This window comes from Oratosquilla oratoria, chromosome 40 (assembly GCF_046742065.1).
Source record: "Oratosquilla oratoria isolate Oo_2021 chromosome 40, ASM4674206v1, whole genome shotgun sequence".
Classification (NCBI taxonomy): domain Eukaryota; kingdom Metazoa; phylum Arthropoda; class Malacostraca; order Stomatopoda; family Squillidae; genus Oratosquilla; species Oratosquilla oratoria.
Genome location: NC_134816.1, coordinates 40,045,385 through 40,060,384, shown reverse-complemented (window position 1 = coordinate 40,060,384; position 15,000 = coordinate 40,045,385). Strand labels below are relative to the sequence as shown.

The window sequence follows — 15,000 nt, the reverse complement described above, 5'->3', positions numbered from 1 at the left end:
ATAGCAAGCGGTCAACGGGAACAGTAGTGTCGTCATTTTTGTTTGTGACACAAGAGGTCTGTCATGATAAATGTCAGCACCTTCACTCCCAACGGATAGAGGTGTGGAGTTTGTGCCACAGAGTCTGCAGCCAAGAGGAGGAGGAGGAGGAGGAGGAGGAGGAGGAGGAGGAGGAGGAGGAGGAGGAGGAGGAGGAGGAGGAGGAGGAGGAGGAGGAGGAGGAGGAGGACGAGGACGACGACGACGAGATGAAGAAGAAGATGAAGAAGATGAAGAAGATGAAGAAGATGAAGAAGATGAAGAAGATGAAGAAGATGATGAAGATGAAGATGAAGATGAAGATGAAGAAGATGAAGAAGAAGAAGAAGATGATGAAGAAGATGAAGAAGATGAAGATGAAGATGAAGATAAAGAAGAAAAAAGAAAAATGTCATCTGGGACACCTGAGCTAAGAGAAGGGAAGGGAAGGGAAGGGACGGGGAAGGGGAGGGAAGGGGAGGGAAGGGACGGGGAAGGAAGGGGAGGGGAGGGGAGGGAAGGGGAAGAGAGGGAAGGGGAAGGAAGAGAAGGGAAGGGGAAGGAAGAGAAGGGAAGGGGAAGGAAGAGAAGGGAAGGGGAAGAGAGGGAAGGGGAAGAGAGGGGAGGGGAAGAGAGGGAAGGGGAGGGGAAGAGAGGGAAGGGGAGGGGAAGAGAGGGAAGGGGAGGGGAAGAGAGGGAAGGGGAGGGGAAGAGAGGGAAGGGGAGGTGATGGGAAGAGAGGGAAATGAAGGGAAGGGGAAGAGAGGGAAAGGAAGGGAAGGAAAGGGGAGGGTAAGAGATGGAAGTGAAGGGGAAGAGGGGGAAGGGAAGGGAGGAGAAAAGAGGGAAAGGAAGGGGAAGGGGAAGAGAGGGAAAGGAAGGGTAAGAGGGAAGGGAAGGGAAGGGAAGAGGACACCTCCCCTCCCTTGCCCTCGCTTGCCCAAACTAGTTCCGCCTACACCTCGCCAAACAGAGCAAGAATTAGACGTCTGTCTTAACAACTACAACGACGACGACGACAATGAAGAGGAGGAACAAGACGAAGAAGAGAGAGGAGAAGGAAGATGGCAAGGAGGAGGAAGAGGAAGGAGGAGGAACAGGAGTGTGAGGAAGAAGAGGAAGGAGGAGGAACAGGAGTGTGAGGAAGAAGAGGAAGGAGGAGGAACAGGAGTGTGAGGAAGAAGAGGAAGGAGGAGGAACAGGAGTGTGAGGAAGAAGAGGAAGGAGGAGGAACAGGAGTGTGAGGAAGAAGAGGAAGGAGGAGGAACAGGAGTGTGAGGAAGAAGAGGAAGGAGGAGGAACAGGAGTGCGAGGAAGAAGAGGAAGAAGGAGGAGCAGGAGTGTGAGGAGAAAGAGGAAGATGAGGAGGAGGAAGAGGAAGATGAAAAGGAGAAGGAAGAGGAGGAGAAGGAAGAGGAAGAGGAAGATGAAAAGGAGAAGGAAGAGGAAGAGGAAGATGAAAAGGAGAAGGAAGAGGAGAAGGAAGAGGAGGAGGAGGAGGAAAGCGAGTAGAAGGAGGAGGAAGAGAGCGAGTAGGAGGAGAAGGAGGGTTGGAGGAGGAGAAGGAGGGTTGGAGGAGGAGAAGGAGGGTTGGAGGAGGAGGAGGAGGAGGAGGAGGAGGAGAGTGAGTAGGAGAAGAAGGGGAGGGGGTGAGGAGGGTGAGGGGGTGAGGAGGGGGAGGGGGTGAGGAGGGGGAGGGGGTGAGGAGGGGGAGGGGGTGAGGAGGGGGAGGGGGTGAGGAGGGGGAGGGGGTGAGGAGGGGGAGGGGGTGAGGAGGAGGGGGGAGGAGGAGGAGAAGCCTTTTTGCCCTCCTCCTCCTCCTCCTCCTCCTCCATCTGATGTCGTCAAAGGAAGGAGGGAAGGAAGGCGCGAGGAGAGGAGGAGGGCGTGTCACCCAAATGCAACAAGGTCAACACCTGCCTATTGTTGCGTCGTCATGCGTCAGAGAGTGGCAGTGTTCTCGCTCTCTCTCTCTCTCTCTCATCCTCCCTCTCTCTCTTCCTCTTTCTCTCTCTTCCTCCCTCTCTCTCTTCCTCCCTCTCTCTCTTCCTCCCTCTCTCTCTTCCTCCCTCTCTCTCTTCCTCCCTCTCTCTCTTCCTCCCTCTCTCTCTTCCTCCCTCTCTCTCTTCCTCCCTCTCTCTTCCTCCCTCTCTCTCTTCCTCCCTCTCTCTCTTCCTCCCTCTCTCTCTTCCTCCCTCTCTCTCTTCCTCCCTCTCTCTCTTCCTCCCTCTCTCTCTTCCTCCCTCTCTCTCTCTCTCTCTCTCTCTCTTCCTCCCTCCCTCTCTCTCTCTCTCTTTTGGGTTAACATCACCCTCGAAGATCAAGCGACATTTCACCTTTTAACTCGAAGAGACGATCGGGTTGGCTTGTCTTGGCTTGTCTTGGCTTATAAAGGAGGTGACTAAGAATCTCGTACAATTCTTTTTTTAAGGACGAGTCTACATGTATCCAAGGCCTGATGGGCAATCCCTGTCTCTGAGTCCCATCACGGGCGATTAAACTTGTCTGGACCCAAAACAATCTTTTAATTATGATTCATTGATGCGTGTGTGTGCGTGCGTATGTACCTAGTTGTAGTATACAGGCAATGATTAACATTTGTCGGGTCCCGTCTCCTATTCCCCAATTTTCTAACATACCTAGACTCAAATTCACGTCCAGTTCTAACTTAATCTATAAGAAGGAGACTGCAAGAGACCATAAGGCCTACACAAGGCAGTTCCATATCCATCACCACCTGTCATCCCCATCCATAAGGTTGTCTAACCGTTTCTTAAAACAACAGTTTCAGAAATCACTAATTGGTTACTAAGTCTATTCCATTCGCTGACCACCCTATTAATAAACCAATTCTTGCCTAGTTCCTTCTTCAATCTACATTTGTCCAGTTTAAATCCATTACTGCGAGTCCTGCCCTTTTGTTTTAATACGATGACCTTGTTTGCATCACCCTTGTTAAAGCCTTTGATTCACTTGAGCACCTCAATTATATCCTTGATTTATAATTATTATATTTAGTTATAAATTGGTGTATTGTTTGAGCCTGTGCTATATCACTTTCTTAGCAATTCCATATATTTATGCATCTATAAGGTAACCTGTATTCCTTCGCGATTTGTGTGCGTGCGTGCGTGCGTGTGCGTGTGTGTGTGTATTCACCTTGGTCTTTGGATCACGTGTTGGACTCGTGATCGACAGCTATTTCCCTCCTGGAAGAGCTCAGAGCTCGTATGACCGATCTATGGGTAATGCTATGACCTTTCACACACACACACCCAACTCGCCGCCCACGAGAGTCAGAGTAACGACCCGAAGCACAGCGATACCGAAATAATTTCGGCCCTGGGCAGGATTCGAACTGGGTACTGCGAGCACTGTCGTACTTCCCGGTCTGGCGCTCTACCAACTGCGCCACCGAGTCGTGTGTGTGTGTGTGTGTGTGTGTGTGTGTGTGTGTGTGTGTGTGTGTGTGTGTGTGTGTGTGTGTGTGTGTGTGTGTGTGCGCTCGCGTGTGTGTGTGTGTGTGCGCTCGCGTGTGTGTGTGTGTGTGCGCACGCGTGTGTGTGTGTGTGTGCGCATGTGTGTGTGTGTGTGTGTGTGTGTGTGTGTGTGTGTGTGTGTGTGTGTGTGTGTGTGTGTGTGTGTGTGTGTGTGTGTGTGCTTGTGTGCGCATGTGTGCCCGTGCGTGTGCGTGTGTGCGCCTAATTGTAATACACAGGAATTGAGCAACGCCCGTAAAAGTGTCTCTTTTGTGTGTGTGTGTGTGTGTGTGTGTGTGTGTGTGTGTGTGTGTGTGTGTGTGTGTGTGTGTGTGTGTGTGTGTGTGTGTGTGTGTGTGTGTGTGTGTGTGTGTGTGTGTGTGAGAGAGAGAGAGAGAGAGAGAGAGAGAGAGAGAGAGAGAGAGAGAGAGAGAGAGAGAGAGAGAGAGAGAGAGATATATTAGGTGGTCACCTCGACTTCTACAAGATATATCAGACGACTTAGAATTATTCATTTAATGAAATAAACAAATAAATAAACGAATAAACAAATAAATTAATTAATAAATCGACAATCGGTTGCGAACAACTGTGCGAGCCAGGACGAAATATTTTTACACCGAATTCGACTTCCTTTAGGGGGAAAAATCGAATTTGGAAAAAAAATCATTTTTATATTAGCGCGTGAGATCTTTGACGATATTTTGAGGGCGCACGGGCAAATAATATCACAGGTTTATCTTCTGCAGTCTCGTCGGAATAAGGAAAAAAAATCAACCTTTCGATTAACCTGGTGTGACATCATCCACAGACTTAGACAACAATATATCCTGGACACCTACGCACTAATACCAACCAGTATACACTTTATATCATATATCGTTTTCTATTTTGCAAAACACGTTTAATGGCGTACAACAATCTCGGTCTTTAAGTCATGTAGCCACCACGGTTCTGGGTTTAGTAAATCGTTTAAAGCAGTGAATGTAGCTTACCTGTACGAGGTGTTCCGTGAAGAAGCGAACTTTACAAACTTTCACCTAACACTGAAGCTCGGTGATCGTTGTTACTTGTGGGCCGAGCGCCAAACGCCCCATCTAGCGGCAAGACCAGTAACTAAAACGACTTGCCGTAGTTCCCGCCTCGCTGATTTTAGTTCAAGAATTGAATTTGAAAAGGATTATAAAGGCGGAGCATTGCCGACAGGAGACCTTTTGGTCCATAACTAGGTCGGATGCGGAAAAAATATAATAATGATAAATAAATAAATAGAAATATAACAATTTAGATAATAATAAATAAATGTTCTTCCTTATTCCGACGAGACTTGAGAAGATAATCCTCTGATATTATATACCCGTGCGCCTTCCAAATATCGTCAAAGATCTCACGCGTTGAAATGAAATGGATTTTTTTTCCAATTTCGATTTTTTCCCCCAATGGAAGTCGAATTAGGTGTAAAAAAAATTGTCTCTTGGCTCGCACAGATTTTCGCAACCGATTGTCTATTTATCGATTTCTTTATTTGTTTGCATATTCCATTACCCCCCCTCTCTCTCTCTCTCTCTCTCTCTCTCTCTCTCTCTCTCTCTCTCTCTCTCTCTCTCTCTCTCTCTCTCTCTCTCTCTTTCACACACATACACACGACTTTTGGCGCAGTGGTAGAGTTCCCGGCTGCCAGTACGGTGGTCCGAGTTCGAATCCCGCCCAGGCCTAAAATAATTTCAGTATCGCTGCGCTGCGAGTCGTTACTCCAAGTCTCGTGGGCGGGGAGTAGGGGTGTGTGTGCGTGTAAGGTCACAGCATTATCCATAGATCGGTCATACGAGCTCTGAGCTCTCTTACGGGAGGGGAATAGCTGTCGATCACGAGTCCAACACGTGATCCAAGACCACGGCGAATCACACACACACACACACCTCCTTACCCACCAGAGTTGGAGCACCGGCTGACAGTGCAGCGATGCTAAATTTTGTTTAGCTCTGATCAGGACTCGATCTCGGATTAATGGGTTAGCGGTCGGGGACGGTACCACTGTATGTATATGTGAATGTATGTATGAATGTATGTATGTATGCATATATGTATGTATGAATGTATGTATGTATGCATGTATATGTGAATGTGTATATATGTATGTGTGTATTTATGTATGTATGTATATGTGAATGTGTGTATATATGTATATATGTATATATTTATGTATGTATGTATGTATGTATGTGTGTATGTATGTATGTATGTACGTATGTATTTATGCATGTATATGTGAATGTGTGTATATATGTATGTACATATGTATGTATTTATGTATGTATATGTAAATGTGTGTATATATGTATTATGTATGTATATATGTATGTATATATGCATGCATGTATATATGTATGCATGTATATGTGAATGTGTGTATGTATGTATGTATATATGTATGTATTTATGTATGTATGTATATATGTATGTGTATGTGAATGTGTATATATATGTATGTATATATGTATGCATGTATGTATTTATATATGTGATTCACCATGGTCTTGGATCACGTGTCGGACTCGTGATCGACAGCTATTTCCCTATCGGAAGAGAGCTCAGAGCTCATATATGACCGTATCTATGGGTAATGCTGTAACCTTACACATACACACACACCCAACTCTTCGCCCACGAGATTTGGAGTAACGACCCGCAGCGCAGCGATACCGAAATAATTTCAGCCCTGCCGTAGTGGCAGGCGGGAACTCTACCACCGCGCCACGAGTGTGTATGTATGCATGGATGCACGTATGTATATATGCATGTATGTATATATGTATACACGTATGTACGTACGTATGTATGTATGTATGTATGTATGTATGTATGTATGTATGTATGTATGTATGTATGTATATATATATATGCCTGCAATTAGTATCATGTTATATAGCACCCATCATGTATATACAGAATTATCATTCGCTCACTCATTATTTGGCAATCAGCCAGGACCCGAAAAAAAAAAAAAAAAAAAAAAAAAACCGTCATCGCTTCAAGGCCTTGACTGAGACAGTGACGTGTGACGTCATTCTTTTCTTCGTTCTGGATGGATGACGCAAATCCGCTCAGCGAGTCGGATGTCGATTGTGGCTCTCCAATCCCCACACAACGATAAAGATCCGGAATGCTCCACGCCGTCACTCAGGTCATGGTGACGTTTTTCTATAACTCAGTTTACTATTTGGGACCATTAATGGTTAAGTTAGGTAAGGTAATAATTAAAAACGTTACCATGACCTGAGCGACGGCGTGTGCCTGGGTGACGGCGCAGAACAACGACCGAGCACCAGGACACAAACGATCAACGCTGGGGTAGTGGTTGGACTCTACAATTGATTCAAATTGACCAATCAGGCGGCGCCTACTTCTGCTGTTATGACGTATTGAAAACGGCCTAACGACATCCACATCCTGCATATCTATTTATATTCCAAGCGTTTTTCCCCCTTATAAGGGCGGTAGCCAAAGTCAAAGGCACGTACTCACTCCCACGCATTCCACTCCCCTCCACCACCCTTTCCCACTCTCATCTTAGCTTCTCGTGGATGTCGGGTCATAACTGTATCCCGCCGACCGAGGGCTTTTAGCATTGCTAAGATAGTTTTCGCTCTGATATTGATGTTTATAAGATGCAATGAAACTATTTTCTAGTTTCATATTCATGATATAGCAATACATCAATCGTCAATAAATATAACAAAACAGCCAATTGGTGGAGGTGGAGGTAACTTGTAATCAGTAATATAAGAGTATAATGTTTGACAATTTCATGATCCACAGTGCATCATGAATTTACTTGGAGGAAAAATATTATACTCCTCGTCGACACTCATTCCATCCATTCCAGGTTACCTGAGCTTTAATAAAAGTTTAGCTGATCGAAATTCAATGGTTTAGAAGGGATCTGGAAACTTTTTTTTGTTTTAGAAGTTCGCTGCATGTAATTAGTTGTTATGGTTGTAATGTTGTGGTTTGAGACGCTTGTTTTATGTGTGTTAAAACTATGTACTAGTTCGTCGTTGCTTGTCATGAATATATAAGTATGTTGTCGTCTCTTGTGGGAATGTTGAGGGAAAAATCCTCGGAGAAACGAACCATCAGAGCTGGGCGCGTTCCTCGGTGTCCTGAGCAAAGTCATGCCAGTCAGGACACCGAGGAACGCATATAGTAACGCATCGAGGAACGCGCCCAGCTCTACGTACCTGCGCTTCTGCTTGTATCCTCGTGTCTCCCGCTCCTCTGTATTTTTTTTTTTTTTTTTTTTTTTTTTTTTTAGAGCGGTCTCAGTCCCCAATTACACCGTCACGATTCTGATCAAATGCTGTGAATTTGAAAAGCTCCAGACGACTTCGCCTATAGTGTTCTAGACTTCACCAAGTCTGCAATTCAACAATGCGTCGAATAATCGCAGAGGTTTATCATCTCTTAGCTCGTCATTCAGCTTCTCAACATATGACGCAGAGGTAATACGACATTTGGAGATTCGAAAAAAAAATGTAAACAAAGACGTTTCTACTCAAACGCACTCACTTGGGTCGTGATGGTGTGACAGGGGCTTTAATGTCCTCGAGGGGTGCAAAAGATGGGCAAGTCGGTGGCCTAGAAATGTTAATAAACACAACGTCAATCAATGTCTCGCGGGTGTAGAACATGAGCTTCAGTGAACTCGGTCGACTTGGAGTACAGGATTGCAATTACAATGCTTCCTCTCTCTCTCTCTCTCTCTCTCTCTCTCTCTCTCTCTCTCTCTCTCTCTCTCTCTCTCTCTCTCTCTCTCTCTCTCTCTCTCTCTCTCTCTCTCTCTCGCCCGTCCTGTCAATTCGGAAAAGCACAGAATTTAGTATTGCTAATTATATTTCTTAGAATATTTTCCTTCGAGTGTGACTGTGTCATTGGCAGAACGATGGCATTGCCGTCATGGGCCACTTCTGATAAGAGTTCGAGTTGTCCTCCAAGTTTGTACGGCAGGAGGCCCTCTATACTAAGCAAAGGCACGCTGGAGCTGAGGGCGTTGGTGATTGCCCCCCCCCCCCGATGCATAGGCCCCTGAAGGAAGGGACGGGAGGGGGGGGGGTGTTGCTATGTACCACAGCGATCCTCTCGACATTTGCATGATGTGGTACTGTCCATTGCTGCTTTTAGTGGGCTTGGCTCAGTCACCGAGTCATTCGTTGTGCTTTGCTGTGACTGACGTGCATGCAGGCAACGCGCGTCAAGCAGCCGCTGTCGTTCGGTCGACAGTGTCAGGCTCGCGGGGAGGCGAAACGACGTCTGCCCCTCCACGTATATTCGCTTACAGACGCTCCCCGTTACTCTTAGGTCCAGGGTGGGCATATGGGGATTCGTTGTATTCACGGGACCTCTGCCGTGAATTCTGTACCTGTTACGCGCTTACAGCAGTCGTTGTAGTTGTCTGGACGCCACTATCGTTCCCGGAGTTCGCCTCGCCTTTTTCCTTTTCCTGTCGGCGAATGTGCCCCAACAAGCTGCTGGTCCCCCAACTACTCCGTCCATCTTCGTTCGCACGCACGTTAGGTACTGGCATTTTGTGATGAATTTACAACGGCGTAAACTGGGAGGCACGTGCAGTCAATCTGCACGTGCATAATGTTTACATTTGTGACATTTCACAGATTTCAGGACGTAATGCTTGTGACATTACATAACGTACGTTATTTTCAAAGGTACTCGTTTTGCATAACATGGTCGCACTCTGCTTCTGCCATGTTGTACGCTTGGTGTCTTTGAAATATTCGGACGCACACACAAAGTATCTTACGCCCAATCACAAACACCGATTAATTTGTCAAAACATTAGATTTTTTTCTTTATATACCAGAAAAACAAAACACAATTTCAGGAACAAGATTCACCACATTAATACAAATGTTGATATAAGTCATCAACTTAGCCACTTATTTCAACTGTTTGCTGTCATCAGAACGGAAGCCGATATGACGTCACGTCGCCGATTACAGCACAAGCATCTTGACACGTCTGTCTGTTTCTTGTATTTTCCTTCATATCTTTGTTAAACTTTTAAACAAGCTCTAATACAACTCTTAGTTTATCCGTATATGTAATTGAAAAGTAGATACTATATAATATTGGAGCTAATACATAGGACATACAGAGACCACAAACTGCAGAAGAAACACTTTTCGTTAGACTACTATGCTCTCTATTCACTCAGAAATCAACTCGGCATAGAATTCACTCTCTTGGCGAATTAGAAGTCTCCCCCTCCCCCGTCCAGCGCTGGATAAAGGCAAACACAGAAGAGATCTGACAGTGCAGCTCAGGGGTTCTCAACCTCTTCCCTTATGTACCCCGTTCTTATGCAGCGCTGTTCAAAGTCCTCGTAGGAATCCCATCACTAGTGGATAGAACCCCTAGTGCATCCACTAACTATCACTAGTTTTTGATCTGTGGCCCTATTTGCGAACCACGGTGGCCCACAAGGAGCCCCTGAACCACAAGTTAAGAACCACTGAGATGGAACCGCACAACGAAAGTCAAGCTACGTCCGCCTCCACCTACTCCAGACGGTTCCTCTAAAGCTCTTCATTGACTTGAGGGCTGAACCGGGATCGTGGCCGGGCGCTTGGGGACTGTGGGTCTCCTGCAACAGGGAACCGTGTCCGGTTGACTTGGGGCCGCCTTTCAGTATCATTCATCTATCGGAGGAGGAGGAGGAGGATACGGGGACGACCTGGTTGTAATTTTGGGTTCCCCCGAAATGACCAAACGTCGCAATCTAGCGAGCCAGAGGGAAGGAGCAAACAAGAGCACCACAGGACCCACCGGATTCTACTCGACCTTTACACGCCTTTATCTCCTGGAGGGGAAAAGTAGAGAAACCCGAACCAGTTGCTGTGCCATACTCGAGAGGCAAAGACGTGCCCTTCATGAGAAGGTTACAATACCCTTCGCCCGACTTTCCAGAACAGCCCAGGAGGGGCCCACAGCACCCACAGCAGGACCCAGGACTCGCCCACGAGCGCCCAGATGGCAAGCCTTTCCACTGCAGCAACAGTCTTGGTGCTGAGTTTGGGGCTCGGTGGATTCTTTTGCTTCGCTGAACTTCGATGTAAGACTGGATTTTGTTTTCTAACATTAACCCGTAGGCTACTACGACTACCACTACCACTACCACTACCACTACCACCACCACCACCACCACCACCACCACCACTACCACCACCACTACCACCACCACTACCACCACCACTACCACCACCACTACCACCACCACTACTACTACCACTACCACCACCACTACCACCACCACTACCACCATCACTACCACCACCACTACCACCACCACTACCACCACCACCACTACCACCACCACTACCACCACCACTACCACCACCATTACCACCACCACTACCACTACTACCACCACCACTACCACTACTACCACCACCACTACTACTTCTACTACTACTACTACAACTATAACTACTACTACTACTACTACTACTACTACTACTACTACTACTACTACTACTGGGCATGGTAGGTAAGGTGGAGGAGGGGCAGGGGGAAGGGGGGTTAATGTAGAGAAAGTTTGAAATGGAAGAAAGTTGAAGTTATGATAATAGGTGTGGGGCAGACCCACTTGCTGTTTTAGTCATTATATTTGGTGACTGGTAATGTGTCTACCTTTGACGTGGAGCTTGATCTACGTAGTTAGTTTCGTGTTTGTGGATAACTGGAGGTTCGGTCCATCTTCTTCTTGTAGGTTTCGGGTCATCTTTTTCTTCGCTCTTGAGTTGTTTGTTGTTGATGTTCTTTGTTGGTCATTAATTTTAGTTAGTTTGTTATTTTCTTATATAAATGTATACGACTGCTTGTTCCTATTCTAGGTTTTGACATCTATGGGGTAAGTTCTGTGTTCATTGGTGATGGGGGAGGGTCTTGATTTCTATACGTCGTATTCATTTTTTTTTTTCAATAAGTATGACTTTTTTCCTTACATTTGTATGACGACTAGTGGTACTTGTTGCAGTTTATTGTTAGGGGAGGGTAGTGATTTCTATTTTGTCATACTCATTGTTTTTTATGATATCACGTGCGTTTTTTTTCGCATGTTATCATATTTAAATAATAATAACAATAATAATGATAGTAATAGTGTTAGTAGAGTTAGTAGAACAACTTTAGGACGATAGGGAGGTGTATCTGTGTTTTACTGTATGTATTTAGGTTCAGGTGGGGGTCCCTTGATGATTGGGGACACTCTAGGCCACCAGATGTGGTAATGTCCGTTTTCTGTGTCTATGTTATACTAATTCTGGATTTAATATTGTTAGTCTGTTCCATGTTCTGTATGCTAGTCTGTAGAGTCCTGTGTTAAGGGGTTCGAGTTTGTGTTGTGTGTGTAGTTCTTCTATTGTGTTAAGGTATGGGGGTATAGAGTGAGTGGCGAATCTAAGTGCTTTGTTTTGTGTTGCTTGTAGTTTGTGAAGTTGGTTTTGTTTTAATGTGATAGTTGTTATTGATATATATTCTAGTTGAAGTCTCACGAGTACTTTGTATAGTCTTAATAGTAGTTTGGTGTCTAGGTTTCGGAATCGTCTTTAGTGTTTTTTATCTTTGCTGTTTTCTGTAGTTTGTGTGTGTTTGTAGACCTCTGTTTCCAAGTGTTAGTCCTAGTATCCTTATGTTTCTTTTTTTGTGTGTATTTGTGTGTTTCCTATCCATATTTCTGCTGGTTTGTATGTTGATATGTTTAGTAATTCAAACTGCTGTGTTTGTTTGTATTTTCCATTGTTGTTCATATGTGTTTATTGTTTTTTTTTTTCTTTTTTCTTTTTTTTTTGTCCTAACATGTTTTTACTTTTTTGTTTGGGTATGTGATTAGGTCATCTGCAAATTGTGTGTGTGTGACTCCGTGTGTTGGGTTGAGGGTGTCATGTGTGTAGAGGTTGAATAGGGTTGGTGAGAGGATGCTTCCTTGGTGAACTCTACTGTGTGTGTTCAAGGGTCGTCCTGTATAATGGTGTATTCGTATTTGCGTTTGTCTGCTGTCGAGGTAATTGCAAAGTATTCTTGTTAGTATGTCTGGGAGGTGTGTTTGGTGTATTTCATGTTTAAGTCCAGTGTGCCATATTTTGCCAAATGCTTTTGTTATGTCTCGTGATATCATGTTACATCCGTGTTTGTGTCGGTGGCTTATGTCTATTGTTTGGTAAAGTGTGGCTATGGCTGTGTGTATGTTCCTCTTCTTCTTGTGAATCCGTGTTGATTTTCGTGTATTAGGTTGTTGTTATATAGGTGCTTGAGTAGTCTTTGTAGTATGAGTTTTTCTAGTATTTTCTAGGGACTTGAAATAGTGATATTGGTCTGTAGTTGTTTATGTCTGTGAGCTTTTTTTCTTTTCTTTTTTTTCGTGTTTGTGTATGAATGATAGTGTAGCTGTTTTGAATGTGTCGGGGAAGTATCCCATGCTGAATGTTTCATTGAAGATTTGTGTGAGTAATTGTAGTGTTGAGTCTGGAATGTTAGTGTTACTTTGTTTGTTTGTGAGTGTCCGGGTGTTTTGTCTTTGATTTTTTTTTTTTTTTTTATATCAGTTAGTGTAAAAGGTTTTGTGAGTGTGTTGTCTGGGTTGAGTCGTCTCATGTCAGCTAAGTTGATAGGGGTAATGTCTTCTTGTATGCCTTGTACTTGTGCTGTGATTGTTCTTTCGTGTTCCATGTCAAATGTTGCATTTTCTGCTGGTGTGATCCTAAATATGTTTTTCAAGTGCTGTCTGAATATGTGTTCTTTGCCTTTGTCTGTGTGTATCTTGCGGTTATTGTGTATGATGTAAAGGGTGGTGTTAGTAGGTGTTCCTGTCAGTCTTTTTATCTGTGTCCAAAAGTATTTGGTGTCATTGTAATGTAGGCTTAATTTTCGCATTTCATTGTTCCAGTGTTCGTCGTATAGTTGTCTGTTTTCTTCTAATAGTTGGTTTTGTCTGTCGCGTGGTGCTTGTTTTGCTTGTGGTGTCCCTGTGCCGTTATTGTGTGCTTGTGTTTGTAATTGCTGATACTGCCATTGTAGTAGTTTCGATGTATCTGATTGTCTTGGGTGTGGTAGAATTTTATGTTTCGTTTTGGGAATGTGTTTATCCATGGCTTGATGTATCATATTGTGCCATGTGTTGAGTTTGCCATCAATGCATTGTTTGTTACGTGTTGTTCTTTGTCTTTGTCATATTTTGTTCTTTCCATGTTTAATGTGGTTTGGAATCCTGTCCAGTCTGCTTGTGGAATGAGTATCTTTCTGGTGTAGGTATTGTTATTGGTTTTGTTGTTATCGTTAAATCTATTGGGATGTGATCTGAGGTATTTATTTGTCCTGGTGTTATTCTGTACTTTAAGTGGTGGTGTCTCTTTGTTAGAATTATGTCTGGTGTTCCTTGTCTGTTGAGTGCAATGAAGGTGGAAAAGTCTGGCTCTCAGGGTCTTAAGTGTCCTCATTGAATTAATTGTGCTATTTGTCTTCCCATGATGTTTGTGCTGCTGTGTCCTAATGTAGGGTGTTTGTCGTTCATGTCACCTATCATGTATACAGGTAGTCTTTTTCTTGTTAGTCTTAGTATGTCATCTGTGGGGAAGAGGGGACGTCTGGGGAATAGGTATACACAACTCTGTATCTCTTTCATTTAGTCCGGGGATGTAATATACGAAAATACTTACTGTCTACAAGTTGCCCTTCTCCTGTGGTTATTTTGAATGTATATGTATATATTTATTTTAAGCTCTATCAAGGGATTCAAACCCTGGATTATGCCGACATAATCACAGAACCAAGACACTAGAAACTGAGCCATGAACGATGATACGAAAGAATTACTCGAGTCCCCGAGCACACTCTTTATGTCTACAGCAACCGTAGTCTCATTTTCATAGATACCTTTCATTTAGGCAAGCCCTCCGACAAGTTGTGTTGTCGCCATCAAGAAATTGTCCGAGAATCGAGTTTTAAATTTGTAGTGTCGTTCATGGCTTAGTAGCAGTGTCTTGGCATCGTCATTATGTCGGCACAGAATGGGGATCGACTCCCTTCACAGAGCCATGGACAAAAAATCAAATGGTCCTGAAAATACACACACATATATATAAATAAGCACACATCCATGTATATATATTCATATATATATATATACATATATATATGTATATATATATATGTATATATATATATATATATATATATGTTGATAAATTGTTTAAGACAAATGAGAAAGTGATAGGTGGGGAAGGGTAAACGAAGATGGGCTAAGAATACATTTATTGTTCTTACGTTTCGGTTATTATAACTTTCCTCAGAGATGTTCTGTAACAAGTTCTGTAACAAGTTCTGTAACAAGTTCTCTGAGGAAGGTTATAATAACCGAAATGTAAGAACAAAAAATGTATTCTTAACCCATCTTCGTTTACCTTCCCCACCTATCACTCTCTCATATATA

General features: G+C 44.0%; 2 protein-coding genes across 3 annotated transcripts in view; one reads left to right on the top strand and one right to left on the bottom strand.

Moving 5' to 3' along the window:
- Window positions 1-4,621, bottom strand: part of LOC143020805 (uncharacterized) — a 35,742-nt gene extending 31,121 nt beyond the window's left edge. Inside the window, exon 1 of one of the 2 annotated variants that reach the window (XM_076177579.1) lies at window positions 4,493-4,621. The gene's annotated coding sequence lies outside the window, so the exon portion shown is untranslated. The remainder of the gene's footprint in view (window positions 1-4,492) is intronic. The other variant, XM_076177581.1, reaches the window with a different exon arrangement.
- A 5,505-nt stretch (window positions 4,622-10,126) lies between these two features.
- The window catches only part of LOC143020806 (uncharacterized), a 12,446-nt gene continuing 7,572 nt past the window's right edge, over window positions 10,127-15,000 (top strand). The window contains exon 1 of the mRNA XM_076177582.1: window positions 10,127-10,626. Coding sequence (XP_076033697.1) covers window positions 10,545-10,626 — 82 coding nt within the window. The 5' untranslated portion in view covers window positions 10,127-10,544. The remainder of the gene's footprint in view (window positions 10,627-15,000) is intronic.